Below are 25,183 nucleotides of genomic sequence, written 5' to 3' on the forward strand. Positions count from 1 at the left end.
AAATTCTACAATTTTATAACAAAAGGAGAGTCACAGTTAATTGAAGATCTGTGTGAGAAGCATAGACAGAAAGTTGGTTAAATACTCAACACTTTTTGGTCTTAAATCAGGCACCATACTTAATTCCCCCTACCAATCTGTTTCCCTTTTACAGGCTTTTTGTTTTGGTCTTAAAAACTGATGTCTATTAGTGAAAAAATGGATATATCCATCAATGGAACAGAATTAAAATCCAGAAACAGATCTGCACAGTATAATTAATTGACCTTAGATGACGCAAAAGTAGCTAATGGAGGAAAGACAATCTTTTTGGCAGATGAGGCTGGGACAACTGGGCACCCATAGGCCAAAAAATGAAACTTAGTATAAACCTCACATCCTATACAAAAATAAATCCAAAGTAGATCATGGATTTAAATGTCAAACCATAAAACTTTATAAGGAAATAGACCATCTTCATGACCTTAGGTTAGGCAAATGGTTCTTACATACAACACTAAAAGCATAATCCATAAAAGAAAAAGATGCTGAATTTGACTTCAACAAAGCTAAACATTCTGCCCTGTGAAAGACAGTAGTAAAAAGAATGACAAGTCACAGGCTGGGAGAAAATATTTGCAAATCGCCTATCTGACAAAAGACATGTGTCTAGAACATATAAAGAACCCACTAAACTCAAAAATAAGAAAATAAGCACAAGGTTTGAATACTTCACCAAAGACGACAGATAAATGGTAAATAAGCACAAGAAAGATGCTCAACATCATTGGTCATCAAGGAAATGCAAACCCAAACCACAGTGAAGTACCACTTCACACCCAGTAGGATGGTTCAAAAGCACAAACAAACTGAGAACCAGTATGAGGAGCAACTGGAACGCTCCCAGGAAAGCAGTCTGCCAGTTCCTCATAGTTATGCACACACTCACCATCTCCTCCCCTGGGAATATGCCCAGGAGGTGGATGTTTAGTCAATTATTCTCTATAAACAGCCCTTGTCCCTCTCTGGGGGATGGATAAACAGACTACAGAACAGCCACAATAGGGACACTACTCCGCAGGAAAAGGCATGAATGAATCTCAAAGTGTATATTGTAGAGTGGAAGACACCAAACTTAGAAGGCCATATTCGGTATTATCCTGTTTAAATAACATTCTGGGAAAGGCAAAACTACAGGGGACAGAGAGCAGCTCAGTGGTTGCTAGGGCTGGGCATGGGGGAGGGAACATCTACAATGGGAGATCAAGAAGGAATCTGGGGGTGATGGAACTGTTCTGTGCCTTGACTATGGTTGTGGTGGTACACAAATGTTTATTTGTAAAAACTCAGAACACTAAGTTAAAGAAGCTGGTCTGAAAAGGCTACCTGCTATAAGATTCCAACTCTATGACCTTCAGAAAAGGCAACTATGGAAACAATACAAGATCAGAGATCGCCAGGCCTTAGAGAAGAGAGAGAAATCAGTGGAGCACAGGGACTTCTAGGGCAGTGAAACTATCCTGCAAGATCCTGTAACGGTGAATATAGGACACTGCCATTTGTCAAAAACCAAAGAATGTACAATACCAAGAATGAACACTAATTAAACAACGGACATTAGTTAATAACAATGCATCCGTATCTGTCAATCAATTCTAACAAATGTATCATTTAATACAAGATATTCATAAGAAGAACATATGCAGAGGAAGGGGGTATATGGGACATCTCTGTACTCACTACTCAACTTTCCTGTAAATAAAAAATGGCTCTAAAAAAATAAAGTTAAAAAAAAAAACTTGCAGGGGGTGACTCCATAGTGTAGTGGTTAGCACGTCTGCTTTACATGCAGAAGGTCCTGGGTTCAAGCCCCAGTGGAACCATGGACCATACCCCGGGTGCGCCAGGCCCCGGGTCCATGCTGCAAGCGCATGGGAGGAGATGCCCCACCTTCAGAGATCCAGTTCTTAAGGGGAGATGTAAAAGATCTGCAGTATAGAAGCGGGGGGGGGGGGGGGGGGGGCAGTTAAAGGGGGGGGAAAAAAAGAAAAAAAACTTGCAGAACCATACGGCAAACAGCAAAAAGTACATGAATTAAAATACTAGATATTTAAAAATGGATGCGCACACCCTACCTTGCCCCCACATGGAACTAGAAAAATACTTTAACCCAAAACAAGGGGCTCGCCTGCTATCCTGATACTCTGGCAAGATTCCCAAATTCCAATGTGCCTAAAGAGAGGGTCCTGGCCTGACCTGGCTCTACTTCTCCCCTCTACCCCTCCCTGTCAGCAGGTCCCCAACACACACTTTAGCCACCCTAGCCCCTTGGTTCCTTTCTCACCTTGCACTCTCTATTCCTTTAGCCTGAGCCTCACCCACCCCTGCGTCATCCCAGCTCACCTTTTTCTTTAAGACTTGAGCCTAAATGTCATCACCTCCAAGAGGCCTTCCCAGGATACTCGGTGTAAGTTCCCTGCATCCTGACAGTTTCAAGATCACGTTCATCACAAGTTATTGTGCATGTGCCATACACACATACATGGGAAAGATGATCTCTGCTGAATGAACTTCATTAGCTGTCCTGCCCCTACTCTAACACCACCGCATATCCAACTCCCTATTCTTGATACTGGCACATTTGGGCACTCAGATCCTTCTAGAATGAATGAATGTGCCATGCAGTAGGCTTTCTGTCTCACATCTCTTTATGGCTGCAGGCAGAAATCTTCTCACTGAGCTGATGCTGTTTCAAACCTTTTCTCAGGTATCTCAGCACCTGAGAGATGACAATGTTAATAGGTAGGGACCTGAACCCAGAGCTGCCAGGTAAGCAGATGAGGACCCTAAGAGCTGGATGCGCCCATGACAGGTTCCTTACAGCTGACTCACAGCACATTCCATCCCAGAGTCGGCATTGTGCTCATCTACCACTGGTTAAAGTCCTGTAGATATGAACGAATTCCCCGTGGGCACTGCCTGAGCAGATTTCTGCTTCCTTAACCACCTCTATTTTATTCACTATGTACTACATGAGGGCCACACAAGCTACCTTGACACCAAACTCTGTGAAAAAGAGCATCTAATTCTCTTCATTTCTACTGATAAATGCAAGTGAAGTGTATGCAGGTGGCTGCTGTGCTATTCTATCAACTTCTCTGATGTTCAAACTTTTTCATAAAATTTTCTGAAAGACTGAAAAAGCAGCCATCTTGCTTCTTGGGTGCATAAGGGTTTGGTGTATGATGCTCTTCTGTCACATCGGAGAAAGGAGCTGGCAGCACCTGGTACCAATGCACTTGTCTGCTTGGGTTCTGTCAGAGGGTCTCTGGGACTCACACTGAGAAGGGCCTTGGGCCTGGCCCCTGATACACCAGGGTAAGGACTGTGTGGGTAGACCGTTTAGAGCTACAGGCTGGTAAGGAGCATGACAGGCAAGCACCCACGACGCCAGGAGGAGCGCTGTGCTGATGAGTCACACATAGACACGTAACATCCAGATTTTGCTCTGGCTCAGGGGAGGGGGAGTGTCGAAGCTTGCAGCCAAAGGGTGAGCAGGAGCTTGTCACTCAGGGGAAGGGCAGCAGTCAAAAGGAAAGCCCTGTCCCTCACCAGCACTCCTGAGCCCGCCATGTCGGACATAGTCATTGGGCCTAGAGAAAGAAGCAGGAGAGAAGCATAGGGTGTCATGCCCTCTGCTGGACACTCCTTGAGCCCAGAGCCTCTCTGGGCTCTGTCAAAGCCAGCTATTGCTGGTCCCTGAGCCCTGTAGCCTCTGGGCCGTAATGAGGAATAGGTAGGTTCCCCTCACCCCATAACCATACAAAGGCTCCTAGAGAGTTTTGCCACCAGGCCTGACAGCATCCGCTCACAACAGGGCCCAACCAACACTTAAGCCACATGTGTTACACTTTTATTGCTAGAAAATACAGATAACTGCATTTTTATAACTATAACCCCATGGAGAAAACTTGGTCATAGCAGTTTAAAACTAATAAAAAGAATACCTTTCCCCAACATGGAATTTTTCTCCTCCGATCAAATCTAAGTACATTCTTGTTAAATAGTCAAATAAAAAAAAAATATGTATGAAGTAGAAAGCAGGGGTGCCCATTTGCCCACGACCCCAAGAGAACCCTGGTATAACTCCTATTGGGGCCAAGCAGCCAAGTGAGCACCTGCCCGGCCTTGCTTCTGAAAACAAAAATGGAGACCGATCCTGCCCAGAGCCAGCTCTTCACTTTTTGACACCCCTTTGCTAGCATGATCACTGTTGTCACGTATATCTTCGCAAGAACGGCTCACCCTGATCTAATTATTTCCAAAAGCGAGACTGCTAGGCCAGAGGGTGTGCACCCTTATGGGTGGGATGAGTTACAAACTCAGTTTATCCCTACTGTTTGCAAACACGACCAACAACAATGCTAAGACCTCTCCATCCAGTTGTGAAACGTGATATCAGTTTAATTTGCCTTTCTTCTTACTCTGAGCCTTAAGCAGTAGAAGTGGCACAAGGGAAGATTCTGGGAAGGCTAGTGGTGTAACATTTATTCCATTTCTTGATCTGGTGGGATCACTTTGTGAAAACTCACAGAGCTGTGCACTTAAGGTCTACATTTAATGTTCAGAGCTGTGAAGGTTAGTTACACTTAATGATCAAAGAAACTGCATTGTGATTCTGATTGCAACTACAAGTATCTGTCAATTAATTTAGGGAAAGCAGACGTCTTTACAGTGCAACATCTCTCCATGCCATCAATCTGCCTTATCACCATTGACACAGACCTTGATCTGACTGAGGTTGTGTCTGTCAGGTGTCTCCACTCTATGCTCCTCTCCCCTTCCTATACTGTCCTCTTTAGAAGTCCCGGGGAGCAGCCCACACTTAAGGAAGGGGAACTACCTACATAAAAACTTAAAAGTAGAGTATCTATATAAATTATGTGGAATTCCACATGGGAGATTTATTACCTCGTCCTCCATTTATTTATGTATTTATTTATTTATTCATTCAATCATTGATTTTATTAGTATGGACTCATGTAAATTTATGCTTTATCTAGTAAGGATTCAAAACACATGCACAATGCAGACATTCCTCCTGAATCCCTGCTTGTTCGGAACCATCCCTCCATCATCTCAACTGAGGCTTCACCGAGGCAGCTCTTTTCTGAAACTGAAGAGTCTCAGCTCAGCTCTTGGGTTTATCGGTACCTTCAGACTTACAGCTCACAGCCTTCTGGCACTCTGAATTCCAACAGCCGCTTAAACCAATCTGGCCATTTTCAAACTTATCAAGGCATGCCTTCCTCACATTCCTGATCAGTCAGGAGGCATCGGGCATGCATGTCTCTCCAGACACCAAGGAGACAGTCCCACATGCTCCTATATAATGCCCCCATTTCTGTGTTTTTGCAAAAAGTAAGACAAAGCCAAGCAAACTCACTGCTTTTCCATCAAACCAGCCCCAAACGAACCCTGAGCACCAAGCAAAGGGCTGGTAACACCCGCTTACCCACAGATTCTGGAGTAACTGAAATAAAAGGTAGAGTGAGACTTGTCCTAAAATTGCATCACCGAGTAAGTGCTATATATCCTGTGGTAACTCTCTTGCCTGCTGGTGAGATAATGTCAGAAACCACCTCAGCCAAAAATCTTTCCCTTCTTAACAAGGTTTCTCAGGTAGGCACAATACCACATGAATATCCTATATTCTAGAAAAAAACACAGCTTTCACTTGGTAAGTGCAGGGCAGGTGTGAGAGTGGAAAGGAAGATGGGATGCTGAAGCTGCAACAAACGAATGGGGTATGTGGGTGACAAAAAACCCACGAGGATATGGCCAGTGGCCTCTCTTTCTACTTGCCTCTGACCATACCCCACACATCTCTGGGAGGCTCCCTTTGACCAATGACACCAATTTTTAAGGCTACCTGCATTCCCTGGTGATTGGAGTGAATCACTGCTCTTTCGCACAGTGGTGATACATACATCCTAGTTACTATCAGGCCTGGCTCCAAACGGGTGGCAGTTCATAGATACAAAGCCTCGAGAATCCAATACGGGCATCTGTAAGGGCAGACGCTGGGCTGGACCCAGAGCAGAAGCGCACACAGCCGGCCCCACCTAGCAGGAGCGCAGACCTGAAGGACAGGCTCGCAGGCCATCCAACCCCTGGCTATTGGAGACAAGAATGAGAGGTGCAAAAGGCAATGTCCTGCAGATACAGCAGAGGCCAGTGAAGACTACTCTACTCCAGGGAGAGCTCATCTACAAGGCAGCTGGACTTTGACCAGCAGAGATCTTGGGTGGTGGGTGGGTCCATCCAAGACAAGGAGTGGGAAGATCCAGGAGAGAGCACAGAAGCTCTGGTGGCATGAGTGAGAGGGACAGGCAGATATTTCCAGTTCTATATTTCAGAGAATGATGCAAACACCCGACAGGAGCAGGTGGTATCTCACAACACAACTCATACTTACCCAACCTGAATGAGCTCATTCAACTTCGTGGCATTCTTGTCGTCCATACCTTTAAACAGAAAAAGAAACAGATGTGACCTTGAAACAGAAGCAAAACTGGTAAAGATTTCCACATAATTATCTTCAGTATAGAATCGAAATACTTTACGAAATATCTAAGGTCTTCCAGCATAAAGTCCCTTACTGAAGGTCAAAACAAGGTGTCACCTGTGCTAACGGTACTGTTCTCACCTGTTATGTCCTCTCCGCTCATGCAGGGACCACTACTTGCATCAGCACAGCCGATCACTTCGCCCAAAAACTCTTCACTCCGCCCAAAATCTCTTTCCCAGATTCTTGCCTATGCTGAACCTCCACTGGTGCCTAACTGCCTAGTTCAGAGACTCTTTTTTCAGGGTAACCACTGTGCCCTGTCCACACATCTCCTGATGGACTCTTGTGTTACCTGTGGGCCCACCTTAGTCAGCTTTGAGCCCCACACTCCTAGGTCTGCTGAATGACGAGCCAAGACCCTGAACATTTCCTCAGCCTTCCCGGTACTTAGCGCTGTTCTTCAGGAAGTGTGAGAAAGCAAGTATAGTAACCAGGTAATGGGAGAATCTAAGTAGTTGGTGTTTGGGTGTTCACTGAAAATTCTTTAAATACTTCTACATATTTTGGTGAAAAAAACAAAAACAAAAACAATAAGCCACAAACACATTGCCAGGCCGAAAATCAAAGACAAGGACAAAACCTTAAAACCAGCCAGAGGAAAAAACACATCCCTCTCTAGAGGAACAAGGACACAGATGGCCAGTGACCTCTCACCAGAAACAGTGCAGGCCAGAGAGAGTGGAACATCTTTAAAGTGATGAAAGAAAAGAAAACATCAAATCATAATTCTACACCCAGCAAAAATATCTTAAGAAGGAAAACTAAATAAATACTTCAGATAAATAATAACTACAAGAATTCATGGCCAGCACAATTGCACAACAAGAAAGACTTAAAGAAGTTCTGCAGGCTGCAAGAAAACAGTACCAGACAGAAACAGGTCTTCAGGAAAGAAGACAAAGCCCCAGAGAGGATGAATGTACAGACTTGTTCATTAAACAAGAGGTCCCACACAGCCCTGCCCTCAGACAGGCATAAATCAAACGAGCACACATCAGTAAAAGTGGCAGTTGTGATTCTGCATGAAGGACGGTTTGGAGTACTGAGAATGTGTAACACTGCAGCCCAGCTTGTCATGAAAGTTCGTGGACAAGCGAGCTGAGATTAAAGGGTAGGCAGGAGTTCACAGGGCAAGGGAAGAGAAGGGCCCGTCATTCTGTGTCTAGCAGGCAGGAAAGACAGAAGCCTGGGTGGGTGGAACCACTACAACTTTGGGGTTTGAATCACCAGATGGGCACTGTCCAAGGAACTGCCCTTCGAAGAAAAGCCATCTGAACAAACCAGTGAGGACTGTGGCAGCTGCTGTCCCTGCTTTACCCCGTCCCAACACTAGTGCTATGGCAGATGGAATAAGCACAGAAAATGTGTCTGAGTGCTCAGGAGGTCAGAGCGTGCTTTTCAGAAAGAGCTACCACTGAGTAGAAGTGGCTCCTGTGTATAGGACACTCTGCGGAGGCCACACGTTGAACAAGCATGTCCTTCTCCAAAAAGATTCATGGAACAGCACAACAATGTCCCAGCACATGGATCAGTGGGTGGGAACTCAGCGGGAGAAGCCCCATTAGGAAGTATGTGTGTGAACGTGTGAAACTGATGTGCAGCTAGGCCAAAAGGGACAACCAGGCATCGCCAGGAGGACAAAGGCAGCTGATCCGGAGGGACGCCTGGCAGGAAGATGAGCTGAAGTCCAAGTGCAAAGGCCCGTTGGGTCAGGAGGCTAGGTGATTCCCCAAGGGCAAAAGAAAACTACCCAAGGTCATGGATCCCAAAAGACTCATGTGGAGTCATAGATGGGCTGGGAAGCTCCGGCTGAGCAGCTCATACATGGCAGGGATGCAGGAAGGGCCATAGCATCATCACCAAAGGAGGTGATGCCCAATGCGCTGACATGACCAAAAGCATTTTAAGACAGAAATAAGGACAGAGAAGGGGAAGCAGAGATTCAAGGGAGGTGGGATCCTAGAGCTCCCCTCAAGAGACCATTCAAAGCAGGAGCTGGGGACATTTACAAAGAAGACCTCAGACTATAGGGAAGACAGGGGGCAGGGAACCAGGATGCCTGTCCCATCTGGAGCCTCTTAGGCATTCTTGCCTGTTTCAGGAGAGGGGAGGTGACCCAGCACAGGCCAGGCATGCAGAGCAATCAGTGAATAGCTGTCCTCTCCACCCTTCTGATGCTTCCATATCCCTAGCCAACTGCCCACTCAGCTGTGACATATTAGTGACTGCTAAGATGATGGCTTTTGATCATCTCATATGATTTAATTTAACCTTCAGGGTTGCCCTGTGGGTGTGTGCTCTTCCAATCCGTGTGACAGGCAGACAAGTGACACCTGGAGAAGTAGAAATGCTTCTTCTTGTGGTCATACAGGTGACAAGGTAGGAATGTGAGGCCCTGGGCATGGGTGCCCTGGGAAGGCCAGAGCATCATCTACATCTAAAGGGAATCAGTCACAAGGAGACTGTCAGAAGAACGCAAAGGGAGGGGCCTGAACCCTTCAAAGTACCAGTGTCACAAAAGACAAAAAAGTGGGAGATGTTCCAGGTCAAAAGACTTAAGGGACACCACAGCTACAAGTAGAGCAATGTCCTCAACTGGCGTCCAACTGGCATGAAAGAACGTTCTGGGAAATCTGACTATGGGCAAGATATTAGGTAAGACTGTGGTCCCTAATAAATGTGAAATGCAATAGGTGTGATATTAGGGTTGTAGGTGTGTAGAAGATCCAGGCTGAGGGATTTAGGGGTGTGCTTGGATGTCTGCAACTTACAGTCAAATGGCTGAGCAGGAAAAAAGCAAGCATGTGGAGGGGGAGAGAGTACACACAGAAAAGTGGCCAATGTTACCTATCGAAAAATCTAAGTGCAGGTATGTGGTGGTCACTATCTTCTTCATTTTTTCTGCACATTAAAATGTTTTCAAGATGAAAGCTAGAGAAAACAGAAATGTCCCTGGGACCAAAGACTCAACAGTGCCAGGACAGCAGGCCCTGCCAGGAGGAACCATGAGTGCCCTGTAGAAGGCCACATCACTTCCGAAGCCACCAGCAGGGCTGGGGCAGTACCGCTGGCCCATACTCACAGCCCCCGATCTTCTTGCGCAGCTCGCCGTAGCAGATCAGACCATACAGCTCCTGAGACGACTTCTTCAGCCCACGAGAGAACACTGAAAGACAGGAAATAAGGCTTCAGAAGGAGAAAAACGGCCGTTCAGAGGCTGGCCAGCCCATGTGCATAAGAACAGTGCTGGCGCAATATTCAGCACTGCCAATTTCTTGGTTTTGATCATTGCACCTCAGCACAGTAGAATGTTAACATCAGGGGAGACTAAGCAGAGAGTCTACAGAAACATGGTGCTGTGTTTTGTAATTTACAAAATAAAAAGTTAAGCAAGAAAAAGGAGGGGTTAGAAAATTAGTCCTAACAGGAAGATGAGTGGGCCCCAGGAGGAGAAAATGGGACTTCCAGCACAGGCAGCTCCCATGGAGGTGGGATATGACCATTACTAAATTTGTTATCCACCTCTCTCCACATATGCAGTATTTGCCCGAGTTCCATGTGAGGTGGGCAGCCCTCACATGGAACCAGAAAAGCTGACCTGTCGTACCTCCTCTTAACGGATCTATGCGGCCTGGTGCCAGACCAGAGAGGAACCATGGCTTGAATGCTAGAGACTCCCAATACCCATACTCCCTTGTTCCTTAGTAACAGGCCCAGTTATATTTGGGAAGCAACACATATGGGTAAGGCGGCACATGTCCCAGCCTGTCCTGTGGCTAAACATGACCACGCCACTAAGTTCTGGCCTTGAGAGTGAGAAGTATTGTGGGTCTTCTGAAAGTCTCCTTAAAAGACTGATTTGGGCAGAAATGTGTACCCATTTCCTCCCGAGCTGCTGCCTAGGGCCATCTTGTTGACGGTAAGGTGCTAAGGATGGCAGAGCGGAAAGACAGGAGGACCTGGATCACTGGTTGCCCACCCTGGACCACATACTGCAGGCATCTCTGACATGAGAGAATAAATCTTCACTTGCTTAAGCCACTGCTATTTGGGGTTTTTGTATTATATGATGCCAAACCTAATCCTAACAGAAGCACAGCTTAGGCAACTTTTAGATCATCTCACAGAGCAGCAATCAATGTCATTTGTCCTTCACCCTAACAACTATTCTCTCAGAGACCCCTTTTCAAAGTCATAACATTTGGCTGTGTATGATTATAATGGGAAAGAAAAATATGTATATATATATTAGCAAATAAAGAATAAAGTTTTGTATAAATGATCTAAAACAAGGAATCTGAACCTTGGACAGGTTCTAAGGAGCGTGTGACTCTGCCAACATTCCTGAAGGTTCTTCTGAAAAAGATTCACAACTCTCATCAGACTCTCACAGGGGAACATAACTCAGGACACTTTAAGATCCACTATTCAATGAATAAATAAATGTGGTCTATCCAGACAATGGTACATTATTCAGCCATAAAAAGAAACAAAGTTCTGACACATACTACAACCTGGATGAACCTGGAAAACACCATGTTAAGTAGAAGAAGCCAGACACAAAAGGTCATGTATTATATGATTCCTTTTACACGAAATGCCCACAACAGGCAAATCCATAGAGACAGAAAGCACACTGTGGTAGTCAGGGGCTAGGGAAGGGGCTGCGAAATGGCTGGACAGTGTCATGCTCCGATGCAAATGTTTGTGTGGCACAAAGAGGCAGGTGGGCTTAAAGAGGTCAACTACTGCAACCAGCTTGGAGACATTATGAGGACCTGCTAGAGAACCTTGGTGGAGACATCAGCTCAACAGAAAGAAGGCACTTTTCATGGGGTCACACCAGGACACCATTAGGAAAATAGATTCACAATTATGAGACACCAAGAAGGTAGAAGATGGAGGGGACAGAGAGAGGGAAACACAAGCCACACTGCAGAGAACAAAGGACACATGTTGGATCTATCCCACAGAGCTTGCCATGGGACCGAAGTGCAGTGTGAGAACAGAACCTGACGGTGGCCAACTCATCCACCCTTTATCCCAGAGTTGGATAAAAGGCCTAAGAGAAATAATGGGGATGAGGAGAGGAGCTTAGGAGATTGTTTAGCAGCGAAGGTTGACAAATACTTAAAAGAAACATTCCTTTAAGTCACTTCTGAAACCTATGCAGGAAAAAGCCTGGGTGTGGTGGGCCCTGGGACATAACCCTGACCTCTCAAAACAGCAGATGAAACCTCGTCTGCCCTGGGAACCTGAGTGTCCCCCCCGGTGACACTGCCCACTCTGCCTGTAGTATGGGTGTGCTGAAAGGGCGGAACATGCTAGATCACAGTCCAGGAATCATCTCATCCCTCTCTCCACACTTTATCACCAACAGATTCTGAATCTTCTCACACACTGGTGACCAAAGTTTCTCACTGGAAGGGAGCTTTTTCAGACAAAGTGGATGAAGGACCTATTCTCACAGATTAACCTTAAAAAATATGCTAAAGAACAATACGTAACAACAGCAACAAAAAAATGTAAAAGACAACACAGAAAAAGTCAAACAGCTAAAGCTCATTCTTGCGTGCCACCCTGGAAGATAAGGTGTCTGTGATGACAGATATTAACAACAGACTTGGACTCAGTATGATCCGAACGAGTGTTGAAATTTCAAATAATCAAGTGATCTGAGAAACACTGGCAGCTACAGCTGAGCACACGAGCACACACACAGACTCTGTACTACCTGTGGAAGAACAAAATGTACTGACTTGCCCTAATACGCCGAAGCCAGTGGAGAATGGTCATGTGGACACTGAAAGCAAACAAATAAATAAAACAGTACTAGTGAAAGATTTGCTAAGTCAGATCTAGGAACTGTCCCCAAAACATGGGCACTGACAGTCCATTTCTGAGGGTCCCTAGAAACAGTGACGATCTCTCAAAAATGGGTATACTATTAGAAGGTCAATGCGATATTCTGTTTATGTTGTATTTTCTCTATAAAGACACCTGGCTGGACTGCAGGCCCCTCCTGCGGGAGGAACTGGAGCTAGGGTAGGAAGCCCTCCTCCACAGCAGTCCACTGGTCAAGTGTAGTATAACTCTGAGACACATGTCGTTTGCAAGGAGGATACCCATGAGGTAACCAGTGGAAGGCTTTGAAGCAGAAAAGATACCTTAAAAATACTCTTGAGAAACGAGCATCTTACTGACCAGAGAGAACCTTAGTGGGACCAAAAACTCAGCAGAAAAAAGGCGCCTCACGTGGGTCTTACTGTGAGGTTGCTGTGAGTGGTATGCACTCAACTGCCAGGTGCCCCTTCCTGCCTTTGTCAAGGACAGAAGCAGATGTGAAATAGGGCAAACAGCAGACAGATACCCAGGCCAGCAGGCTAGACATCGATCCTCTTGGAGGACAGACAGCACTCATGACAAGACACAATGAGACACAGAACACCCATTTACACAGACTTAGTTATCTCAACCATGTGAATTTAGCTGAAGAAAGTACTTCTGAAGAAGAGTGCTGCGTGAATAAAGATGTCCACACCTGCGTTATTTAAAAACACTAAAAGTGGCTTGCAAGTCCAAGAGGAAAGGTAAAATTTACTCATTTACAGATGTTAATTCAAAGAATTAACATTGAATAAAAAACACATGGGGAAATTCTATGGCAACATGAAGAAGTGGTCTGAAAATATTACATTTACGGAAAATATTACATTAAGGAGACACTGGCCATGACTTGAAGCTTAGCTCCTTTGCTTATTATGTAGGCGGCTTGGGCCAAGGCCTCCATCACTGAGCTGAGGTTTTCTCGTCTGCAGTGACAATGATGGCATCTCCAGGGAAGAGAATGTCACATGCTCAAATGACGGGCACAGAGCAGACCCCTGGTCAGATGGCAGTGGGGACAGAGGAGGATTCAGGGAAGGTTTCTGGGAGCGCTGACACAAGAGCTCAGTCTTGAGAGGTGAATGGACTTAGGGAGAACGACATGGTGAAAGTAGCAGGAGTCAAGGCACAAAAGAAAGTGCAGGTAAGCTGCAGGGTGACCCCATCTTGGGAGCAATGGCAGGTCAGGATGAGTATGTCAGGAGAAGCAGGGGGAGGGGTTCAGGTAGGGACCAGCCGGGCAGACGTGGGTCTTGTGGGGATGAGCTCTTTGGAGGGTAGGTTAGGAAAGGCAGAACCAGAGCACTGGGGAAAAGCGATGATCTAGAACAGGACCATGGGGGACCGGGCAGAAAGGACTGGTCTGAAAAGCTCCAAAGTAGACTCAGCAAGCCTCTGACTGGCAGAGGGGCAATGTCCATGAAGATTCAAAGGAAAATATATTCAGGGGTAGTGTCAGCTAACAACAGTGATGGCCTGCAGCTTGGGCCCCTGGTTCCTCAGGGCTCGTCGCTGGCCAGGGGAAAGAAAGGATTTCTCCAGGGCAGGGTCGGCGAACTGGATGACTCCCAAGCTAAATCCTGCTGGAGGCTTCTTGTTGTAAGTTTTGCTGGAACACAGTGACATGCATTTGTTTACATTGCGTCTACAATGAGCTAAGACAGCAGAGTGAAGTCATTTCAATAAAGACTGTAAAGCCCCAAAGCCAAAAATACTTACTATCTGACCCTTTAGAGAAAGTGACAGCTTGATTCAAGCTCTCTGGGTCTTTCTAAGGCTGGAAGAGAAAGCTCTGGACCTGGCATCCTGATGGATTAGCCCCAGTGACACTGCTGTGCATTGGCTGACATACTCAGACCTGGCCAGGAGAACACCCAAGGGTGGGATGAAGAGAGAAACTTCGGAGGAACTGAGGGCCGCCATGGAGGGCTCACAGCACAGGTTCAAGGGGAGGGGAGTAATGTGACCAGAGCTATCAGTTATTCTAGATCAGAAGTGATATTATTTGGAGAAATGTCAGAAATAAGTGAAGTCAGTAGAAGCAAATGTCTAGAGTGACTGAAGCTGGAGAAATGAAAAATAAGATTGAAGAAGGTGGAATTGAGGACTGAGCGGAAGGAATGACACAAAGATGCAATCCTCCTGACACACTGTGACAGGAGGGGGCAACTCCTCTGAGGATAGAGATGTGAATTAGGACGCTCTAAGCCAGACGTCAGAACCTCGCCCTAGGGATAACCTAGACATATGAATTAAAGATGGGACTATGCAAATCTGGATTCAAACACAGATGAGAACTTTGGGAAAGCTAGCCTTTCACTCCTGGGTGATGTGTGATAGGCCCTGCCCAACTCTAACCCCAACAAGCCCCCACTTGGGACAGAAGGACTGGAGGGGTCCAATTCTGGTCTTTTCTTGACTGTGGTGCCCCTCTCTCCCAGTAGGGGACATAGGCCCACAGCGAGCCAGGGAACCAGATACCACAGGCACTAAGAGCCATCAGAAACAGATACAGCTTCCTCGTAATTCAGCCTGACCTATGGTTACCAGGCGTGTGTACCACCAGCCCAAGCGCCACAAAATAAGGACATTCCAGGCCACGCAGCTGGGCAAGAACGATGCCAGAGAATGTGTCCTGTAGATGTGCGAGAGCCCGGCTGCTGACCAGAGCCCAACCCCGCATCCTAGGCTCCCCAAAGACTGAGCCTCCATGCTCACCGTTATCGAAGTCAATGTACTTGGTGATCTTGTGCCACGTACGGTAGTAGAAGTGTCGCACCTGCTCCTTGTTCTTCACCATGCTAGCGGGCTTGCCTTTCTTCTTGTATTTGAGGGCTATATTGTTCTGGATCGCCTCAAAGTCCTTTCCATGCTAGAAAATAAATTCATGGTAAAAATACAGGTGTTAAAACAAGGCAATCTTCTGTATGATGCAGACACTTGCAGAGAAAGAGGACCTCTGTGGTCAAGCAAGTGTCTTTCACAGATCTTATTTGTGCATTAACTTCAACCTCGCTGCCCTAAAACCTCAGGTTTTAATCAGAATAATAGAGAAGCAATGAAAACTCAGAATAGAACTGTCGCAGCACGTGGATATCAAAGAAGCAAGGACCTTGGAGCAGGATAAACATAAAGCTTATCACTCAAATGGTTTAATCTCTGGAGTTCTTTAGAGAATCTGAAATGAGACGATTTTGGGAAGACAATCATCAGAAGACAGAACATGACAATAAAGGAGCTCAGGGGGGTTGTATATCTGGCATCTTAAAATACAACAATATGTCGACTATTCAGAAACACCCTCATTGCTTCCATCGTACAAAATATACTCTATATTTGAACAAGGATAGCAAATTTGAACATTTAGTAAGAGAATCATGCAGAATATGCTCAGAATACATCTGTGGACCATCCCTTCCTTCAACATCTCCATGTAAAAACTGGGTACATCTTAGATTTTCAGAATAAAACTTATGTTCCACAGAACATAGTCAGCATCTTTGCTGTTTCAGGCACTGCCATGAGAACCTATTGCTGATTCTCTCAGCAGAACCAAGCCAATAAGAAGTACAGAGAAGGGCCTAGAGGTAATGGCACCCCAGCAGCAACAAGTATCCTTAACTTCTAAACCCCACTTTCCAAAAAAAACCAAGGCTCCTTGCAGAAATGGATGATCACATGTCTGGGGCAGGAAAAGTACCAGGTAAGTGTGGAATATCAGAAGTGAGGAAGTGCTCAAAGCATGACAGGACCATGTTGAAAGGGCACAGAAGCCAACATGAAGAGGCTACCAGTGGCCAAATCTACAACAATCTGGGGAAGAAAATCAACAATAATAAGAATGGATGATGACTTATAAAATAGCCTAAATGTCCCTGAGCCCATACAGATACAAATAAATGAATAAATACATAAATGGAGAGAGCTTTTCCTTACACTGGGTTTCCAATTAATAAATGTAGAAATAATAGAGTCAGAAGATCATCACTGAGCAAACACCACAGTAACAGCTGTTTCAGCAAAGACACTGCAATAGTGGCTAAACTTAGTGGGAGAAAGAGTGATGAGAAACAGGGTGTCTAAGTAGTCTCAAAGTTAAACAAATGACCTGGCAGTGGAGAACCTGGGAGATGCCTCCAGAATGCAGTGATCACATTCACACCACCGGAACTGAGATAGATCGCACCCCACACTCTGGACAGGATGCTCCAAAGATGGCACAGCACTCCTATGGTGTTCTTGACAAAAATGCAAAATATAAACTGAATCATGAGGAAGGCTCAGTAAGCCCAAAACGCGGGGTGTTCCACAAACTAACAGCCTGGGTAGGAGTATTCAAAAGTGTCACTCATGAGAGAGCAGAAAAAGAGATGGAGGACCTGTCCCAGGTTGGAGGACTTAGCAATTGTGACAACTAAATGCAATGTGGGTTCCTGATCTAAAAGGGACACCCATGAGAACACAGGCTTAACCTCGGTAAGGCCTGCAGGTCAGTGAGGTGTGGTACCTACACCGAACCTCATCTTCAGGTCACACTGCAGTTACGTGAACACTGGGGAAGCAAGACCAAGGGCAGAAGGAATTCTTTGTACTCATTTTGTAACTTTTTCTAAGTCTGAATTGTTCAAAAATTAAAAGTTAAAAAATAAAACACCTAAAAAATTAAAGCTTATTTATCATTTCAAAAACTACCACAATGTTAGGTAAAACATAAAAAGGCAAAGCTGCACCTGAAATGCCTTCCTCTACGGTCCAGCTCAGATGCCGCCTCCCCCACAGAACTTCCCTCGGCTCCTGATCAGAATGGTGACTGAAACAATTCAGCCTCCCAATTTTGCAGCTGGAGTAACAAACCAAGAGAGGTGAACTGACTTACCAGGTGAGGACTAGAATCTGGATTTTGTGACTCCTGATGCGGCGTTCTAAAACTATGCTGCCTTCTGAATTCTAGTGGCATTTGTTAGTGTTTGCTTTCTGATGGTCCAACTTTTTATGTGCCTGTTATATCTACCAAATTTGACTGTCAGCCCCTTAAAGGGGGACTTCTTTGCATTTCTAGCACAACCATAGGGCTCTATACTTAGACGAGCCTTTCAGCAATCATCAACCACACACAGGATGCTGGCCTTGTGTGTGGCTGTATAGTAGAGGCAAATATAGACAGATGGACAGACATGAGAAGGGAAAATGAAAAATTGGCAATGGGCTTTGTGAGGAACCACTGCTGAAATGGAGTGGGACTCTTGTCTCTGGGAAGTGTCTGAAGCAGGAGAGAAAAAGCACAGAAATGTCACCCAAAGTTTAAGAGGGTATCAGACGGAGGCCAGATGACATCGTCAGGTTGAGCCAGCCCTTCTCTATCCCTCCTAGTCATGAGAGCCACTCAACCCCCCTTGTCCCTTTCTGCTGCTCTGAGCTGGGTTCTTGTCACTTGAAGCATAGCTAAATCTGACTATGTGCATCAAAAGGCAGGGATGACTTGGACAAACACTGCAGAAATAACATTTGCAGAGCAGAGGCTTTACCCCATATCTCACAGTTCAAAATGTTCACAATCATCTATGCTTCAACCAATCAACCATACATCAAGATCCTATCAGAGTTCCATTAAGTTTTGGTCTGACACACATAAAACATACATTTGTTCTCTCGTTCTCTCTCATTTACACACACACACACACACAAAAATATACACACACTCATGCTATTTGAGATACATAGTACCAATAGCAAAAAGCGTTAAGTAATCACAACAGCCAAATATTATTATTAATCTAGGGTTTCAGGTGACTTCAAAAGAAACACCTACCTGGCAGAAAAATTAGAAAAAGAAGGCTAGCCAACGAGAAAGGAAATGAACTAATCCACCTGAAAAAAGGTAAGGGCAGGTCATTCATGGGAATTCTTCTCCTCCTATATTTAATAGACAACCACATCTCCCATTGCTTTCTGCAGCCAAATCCCCTGCAGAGACCATGTTCTCCCCAAGAAGGGCCACAGGAAAGCAGTAATAGTCTTGGGTTAGAATCCACAATGGTTGCTATTTTAAGAACATTCCAGGAATCACAAGTCTTATAGGCCTAACAAAGAGGCTAAGGAAGGCAATTTGGGTATATAATCTACAGAAAAACAGCCTCTATACTTTTTAAAACTGTCAAAGGGAATAAAAGAACACATTTGAATTTATTTGAATGACTCTGCACCTACTGGAACAAGCCTCCTGTGCATACTTCCTTCTCTCCTTGGATGACTATGTCAAACACTGACATGTGGGCCTCCTCCACCCCGGACTCAACCATCAGCCCCAGGAAAGAAAACCAGTCACAGGAATGCACAGAATCTACACTGAGTTCTAGTTCTCTGCCTCCATTTAGCAATCTCCTTTTCTGGTCTCTCCATGATTACTTCATGGTTTCAATTCCAAAGCCTCCTTCCTTTATGAGCCTGTTTCGCAGGCAAGGCCAGACTTTTCTATCACTCCAATTCTTTCGCTGTCAAAAAAATAAGGCTCACTGACTGAGCAACCTATTTTAGATGTTTATCCTAAAGATGAAATCTAAAATATGGAATGCTCACAAAGATATTCATTATACTATTATTTATAACAGAACCTGGAAGGAACCACAACAATCAGCAACATAAGAATGGTTAAGTGAAGCAAAGCTTGGCCAGAGAATAAATACTTAGATGTCGTGGGACACTCAGTATCTGTTGTAACTGCTCAACTATGCCATTGCAGTCAAAATTAGCCAGAGACAATATACGGGTAGTAGGGACATATTCCACAGGTTTGCCTACACCTGGAGTAGAATATTTATAGGCATTAAAAATTACTGAGCAAAAAGAACTAGGAAACACTATCAAAAATGTATCTGACAATAAAATTTTTTAAAAGAGCACATTCCTTATAATTACAAAGATTTGAAAAATCAAAATGCAGAAGTGAAAACAGCTGGCAGGGAGCATGGCCACTTCTTTGGGCTGCGGGATCAGGGAGTAGCTTCTATTTTTAGGACCTTCCAGTCTGTCCTAGGTCAGCTGCAATGTCTCTCAGGGCTGAGCTCGCTGCTCTGACTGATATGACAAGTGTCCCCTTGGCCCTCCCCCTTGGGGAACATCCCTCCCAATTGGCCCACTCGCGGCTGTAAGGGGAAAGCCCAGAAAGAAAGGTACCACTCTTCAGTCAATGTTATCTCAGAAACAATGGATAGAATCTGAGAAAAGAAAAGCATACAAAGACACTTCCAAACAGCCACCTCCCTAGTAACAGCTTTTAAAGTCACAATGAGGAAATAAAAGGCCACGGTCAGAGGGTGAGACCATATCCCTAGAGACCCACACCTGCCACAGTCACATTAGGGGCTCCCAACCGGAACTGCTAACCTATAGATCTAGTAGCTATGTGGTAAGAATGGCGAAGGAAAACTGAAAGAGAAACAAAGTGATAAGAGGCTAGGGGTTTGAGCTGCCTTTTTTGACTCCATAACTCACTCACCTCGTATAGCCCCTCGAAGAAAGTGTTCTTGTCCTCCGTGCTCCATGACTCCCATTGCCGCCGGACCTTTTTGCCTTCTTCCTTCTCACCACCAGAAGACCCTAAGTTCCGGGAGGAGGAACGAGAGCCCCCTGCAGGGGCAGCAGGGGCAACCCCAGACCCATTTCCAGACGATGATCCGCCACTGTCAGCTCCTTTGAAAGAAAGAACTATACAGTGATCTGTTCCAGACAGCTGGAGAGGCTCAGGAAGGCCCTGCTGTCTCAGGTCGCACCTTGAGGTCCCATTCCACATTTCTCAACTGCTGAGATTATAGTGGGATGGCACCTGGGACCTACCGTGTGCCTGGTGAGGCTGTTCAGTAATGACGTCATCCTAACCTGACCTCATGACTCTTTCAAAGCTTTCACAGTTGAGAAAAAGGAGAAAAAGCATTTATGTGGAATCTCTGAAAGAGCACAATGATAATGTCTGTGAAATGCACATCGCATATCAGTGTCTTTTTCAGATGAAGGTCTGGCTGAAAAATTCTTATCTTTTAAAATAAACAAACTGAAATTTCAAACTCGAAAAAATATTTAAATGGGTGTAAAAAAAAACTGTCTTCTTTTAGAAATAATCAAAGCTTCCTATTATGACTCATTTGACGCATAAAAAACCTTTAAAAAGTCTTAAAACTCCTTTTTCTTTATCAATTTCCACCAAAAAAATCTGGTGTTCTGAGAGCTATCCAACAACTTCGCAAACACTTTTAAAGCGTCAGTGCCCAATCTCATGCTGAAGGGGAAAGCGCGACTGAGTACAACACAGGGTTTCGATGCCATACGGTGGACCAAAAACTCTGTCCTCCTAGGACAATAGTGGCAATAAACAAGAGTTAAAGGTCACAGATAAAAAATTTTTATGAACTAACGCAATCCTCCCACCCATCTAGTTCATTCCTCCCAGTGGGAACAGGGACTCCCACAGTATCTCTGTGATAACCAACATTCTCTTTCCACGGAACCAAGGAAAAATCAAATGGGGAGAAATCTTCCAAGTCTAAACAATGAGGGTAAAAATAAGATCGTAAAAATAAAAGTACTTTAAAATGCAAAAGCCAAACCAATGAAGATTATTAAGATGCTTTTCTAATGAGAAAATCAAGAGCTTTTCCATCAAGATCTACTTTCTGGTGGATCTGGTGGGCCCTCCTGGGGCAGCCATGTGCAGACTGAGGCCATGTTTCCCTCACTCCCTCAATGGGCGTCTGCCTCCAAAGGAGAAATGAAGACAAGGAGTTTAACAAAAAAAATACTTTGAAATAAAAGAAATAAAAAATTAAGTCTGTTGATGCTTGCAAAGACTATCCCTGGAAAAGACATAAAGCCTTGTTGCAGGGGCTGCCTGGGGAACAGGGGGAGGCAGAGTCACTCTCCACTGTTATACCTTTCAAAGTGTGTGCCACAGATTTGTGTTACTATGTCAAAATTGGGAGTATTTAAGAATAGTTAATCCCATCGGTTAGTTATCAGAAAGCAGAATGTCTTTTTATACAGACTGAAAAAATTACTCAGCTATATGGAATGGTTTGAGTCTTTCTTTCGTGTAGAAAGGTATACCAGTTTAGTGATGGACTCTTTCTAAGGCAATGTGATCGGGTATTAGGAATCACTCATTTATCAGAGCTCTACTGTCCAATTCGACAGCCATTAACCACATGAGGCTTTTTAAATTTAAAGATTAATTAATTAAATAAAAACTCAATTCCTTGGTCACAGCAGCCACATTTCTAGTTTTCAATGTCCACATGCGGCTACTGGCTACTATGCTGAACAGCACAGAACGTTACTATCAATGCAGAAAGTGCCATAGCCAGTGCTATATTTGAATGCTTGACAATCACAGTCCTAAATACATTGTTATGAAATAAAAGATAATCAAGCTTAAAGCCTTCAATATCCCAGCCTGCATTCCAGCTGCCCCTTCCCATCCGGCACACAAGTGCAATACAAATGTAATCCATGTATCTGTACTATAGATTGGGCTAAGGAAATACTGGACATGTGATTTGACCTTGCCATTCTTCACCAAACCAAACCTAAAATAAGATCTAGTTAATGAACCTGGCACTTCCCATGATGTTTTCAACAGGTATGGCAAATTTGGAGCACATTTCCAGGGATAACTGGTTTCATTCCATTTCCAATAAGTCTGAGATGCTTTTGCTGGGAACCAAAGACCAAGTTACGAATATCATTTAAAACATCACTCTTAAATACAAGAGGTTCTGGTTGATTTGGAGCCTATAATTCCTCACATGTAGTCATTTCTGGAAGGGCTGCCTGTCCATCTCTGCGTCACCCACAACAAAGAATTTCAGAGTCATTTTCAACTTCTGATGAACGCTCACTAAACTCTTTTACCAAAACAATGGCAACTAGCTAATCAGCCCTACAGTCGCAGTTCAGGTTTACCTTTGTCAGCCCACGCTGGTGTTAGATGTACTTGAAAGTAACAGACAACTCTATAATGCAAATGTCTTGCTAGCTTTTGTGAGGTTTTACCACATCACAGCACTGGCGACTTAAGAGAAGAACAGAATAGAAGCATTTCAGAGCTGGAAAGGACCTCAGGGGTAGGGTGCAGGATAAACCAATATGGTGGATGTGAAAGAAGGTACAGCAGTGAAAACAGCTCTGCCAAGATGCACGAGGCAGCAAACCGGGCCTCAGAGCAACCAGCCACTCTCGCGAGCCAGAGGTCAGCTACAAAGATGCTCAGCTTTTCCTTCTGATGGTTCCAAAGTGATACATTTTCAGTAGAGGACAATAAAACAACATGAATGTTCAAAAAAGAAAGCAAATCACCCCCAAGTAACCCTTTCTAACATTTGGTGCCCATCATTCTAGACCATGAATGCCTTTTAAAAGTAGAATGACAAAGCTCCCGAGTAACAAGAGCATGTGGCCATCTAGCCCATTCCCAACATTTTGGATTAGAAAAAAACATTTCAGATGAGAAAGAGGCTTCATTGTTTGACCTCAGGCTCAGTCCAGTACTCCAGCTCGAGCATAAAAAACAGGAAGCGGAATCACACGCTGGTAGAATATGACAGTGTCCACCAAGGAGAGGCTACCGTCAGAGCAGAAAAATTCAGATGAAAATGGTGATGACTGAAGGGGGAGAGAAGGAAGCAAGTGAGGAGAACAGAAGTAGAGAAGCAAGAAGTAGAAAAAGAAGACAATTTGAACAAGACAGGGTAAGCGTGGGGGTTTTCTCCAGTGGTGAGAGTGATTGTGAGGAGCCCAGCAAAAAGTAGAGTGCCAAAGTCAACCCTCTGTCTGTGGCTACATGTCTGAGACCACAAAGAGGCTTAGCAAGAGTCATGATGAGAAGTCAGCATCCAAGAAGCCTGAAGGGAAGTGAAATACAAGAATAGGATCCCCCACAGTGAGCTCTTTGAAAGCAAGAACAGTGTCTTACTTTCCCGTGCCCAAGCCTGGCACAAGCCTCACACACAACAGATGCTCAATAGAGAGCTCGGGAACCAATGGAGCTCAGAGCAGGGGACTCCGCTATGCTAGCTCTGCCCGTCGCCTGCCCCAGTCCCCAAGATCCAATGCCTCCAAAACAGAACCCACGCTTCCCTCCCAACCTACTTCAGTGCCATAACCCTCCAGCTGTCCAGGTGCCACCTGGCTACTCCTTTTGCTCATTTCTGCTGCCATTTTCCCAGGCCAGCTCTGTACCACCACCAAGTAACACAATCTTAACTGCCTTCTTTCCGGTCTCCCAAACCACCAACCCCAGCCGCAGCCCACTCTCTAGAGCTCACATTTGAGGGACGCAGCCATGTGGCCTCGGTCTGCCTTCTCCGGCTACCCATTACACCTCCACAAGCTAGACTGTCTGCCTCCCCCACCACACACCTCTGCGTTGGCCTGGAATGCCATCGCCCATGTACTCGCACACTGCCTGAGGAGAAAACTATCCCCATCTTTCACTGGGGAAGCTGAAGCACAGATGGAGCTGCTTGTTCTCATGGCCCAGCGATGAGGGAACATGGATTTCTACAGCACATTCAAACACTGCTCTTTTTTGTCCTCATAATGTGTAGTTATTATCCACATTTCTGAAATGGAGAAACTGAGGCTCTAAAGCATGAAAGTTCCACGGTCACTGGGCAGCAGGAGGAACAAAGCCTGTTGTTCCAAACCTGGGCATTTTCCTCTGGGGCCGCAAGCCACCAGGGTGGCTGCTGCCAGTGTTACAGCTGCCTCTGTATTTTTATTACACACAGAGTACAGGAATCAGAGGATTTTATGCTGAGGAGAACTTGACCTCGAGGTCTATCCCTCAGTTTGTGACAGATAAGGAAGTTGAGGAGTGCAATGACTTGCCCAAAGACACATGGTGAATAAGTGGCAAGAGTCAGGACTTCAGAGGATGTTCACCTCTAGAAACAAAACTGTGTGACTTAATTTAGGTAAGACACAAGATGTAATAACAATCTGTCATGTCATACAATGACTCACTCTCCTGAGCTTTCCTCTGGAGTTTGGTGAACTTCCTTTCAAGAGTTAGGAACATTAAGATATTGAGTGACAGAAGACCAACAAAACGTGAGGTATTTGATACCATCCTGGGACAAGAGGAGACTTGAGCCTCCCCTCACTTTGTCCATTCTCAGCTAGAAAGATGGTTTAAGTTCAGCCAATAAAAGTGTGTCTCCAGGTAAGCCTGCCTCCCAACCCAGCACAGAAATGTTTCCTTGTCACCTGCATCTGTGGTATGAGAGGGCAGGGACCTTTCAAAAGCCAACTACTCCATCCCCACACATCCACCACAGGTCACAAAATGCCATGGTAGAGATGGAAGACAAAATGCCAAGGTTTCCCATAGGATACTTCTCTGCCTCTTGTAACACGTGCCATCTGTATCAGACATTGTAAAAGCCAGATCTGCTTTCAGAGCCAGATGTGACTGAGGGGACACCCTCTCTATCAAGGCCACACAGAGGAGATGTGTCAGCCAATCTCTAGTAAGAGCATCACCTCAACAGATGAATCCTGATGTTACTCCCAGGCTACTCCTATTGTCACTCACACACGGTACTATTCTATCCGTCTTCAGAATGCTGCTCGACTCCACACGCAGGTGTTCAACGAGGACACCTCCCAACCAATCACTGTGCGGTTGGCTTCTGAGGG

At 45.1% G+C, this 25,183-nt stretch overlaps 1 protein-coding gene across 1 annotated transcript in view; it reads right to left on the minus strand.

The window, feature by feature from the left end:
- The window catches only part of CRAMP1 (cramped chromatin regulator homolog 1), a 58,542-nt gene that overhangs the window by 25,488 nt on the left and 7,871 nt on the right, over positions 1-25,183 (minus strand). The window contains 4 exon segments of the mRNA XM_025048263.1: positions 6,458-6,506; positions 9,693-9,776; positions 15,215-15,368; positions 19,992-20,185. Coding sequence (XP_024904031.1) covers positions 6,458-6,506; positions 9,693-9,776; positions 15,215-15,368; positions 19,992-20,185 — 481 coding nt within the window.

The sequence above is a fragment of the Pteropus alecto genome, unplaced genomic scaffold (assembly GCF_000325575.1).
Source record: "Pteropus alecto unplaced genomic scaffold, ASM32557v1 scaffold44, whole genome shotgun sequence".
NCBI classification, from domain to species: domain Eukaryota; kingdom Metazoa; phylum Chordata; class Mammalia; order Chiroptera; family Pteropodidae; genus Pteropus; species Pteropus alecto.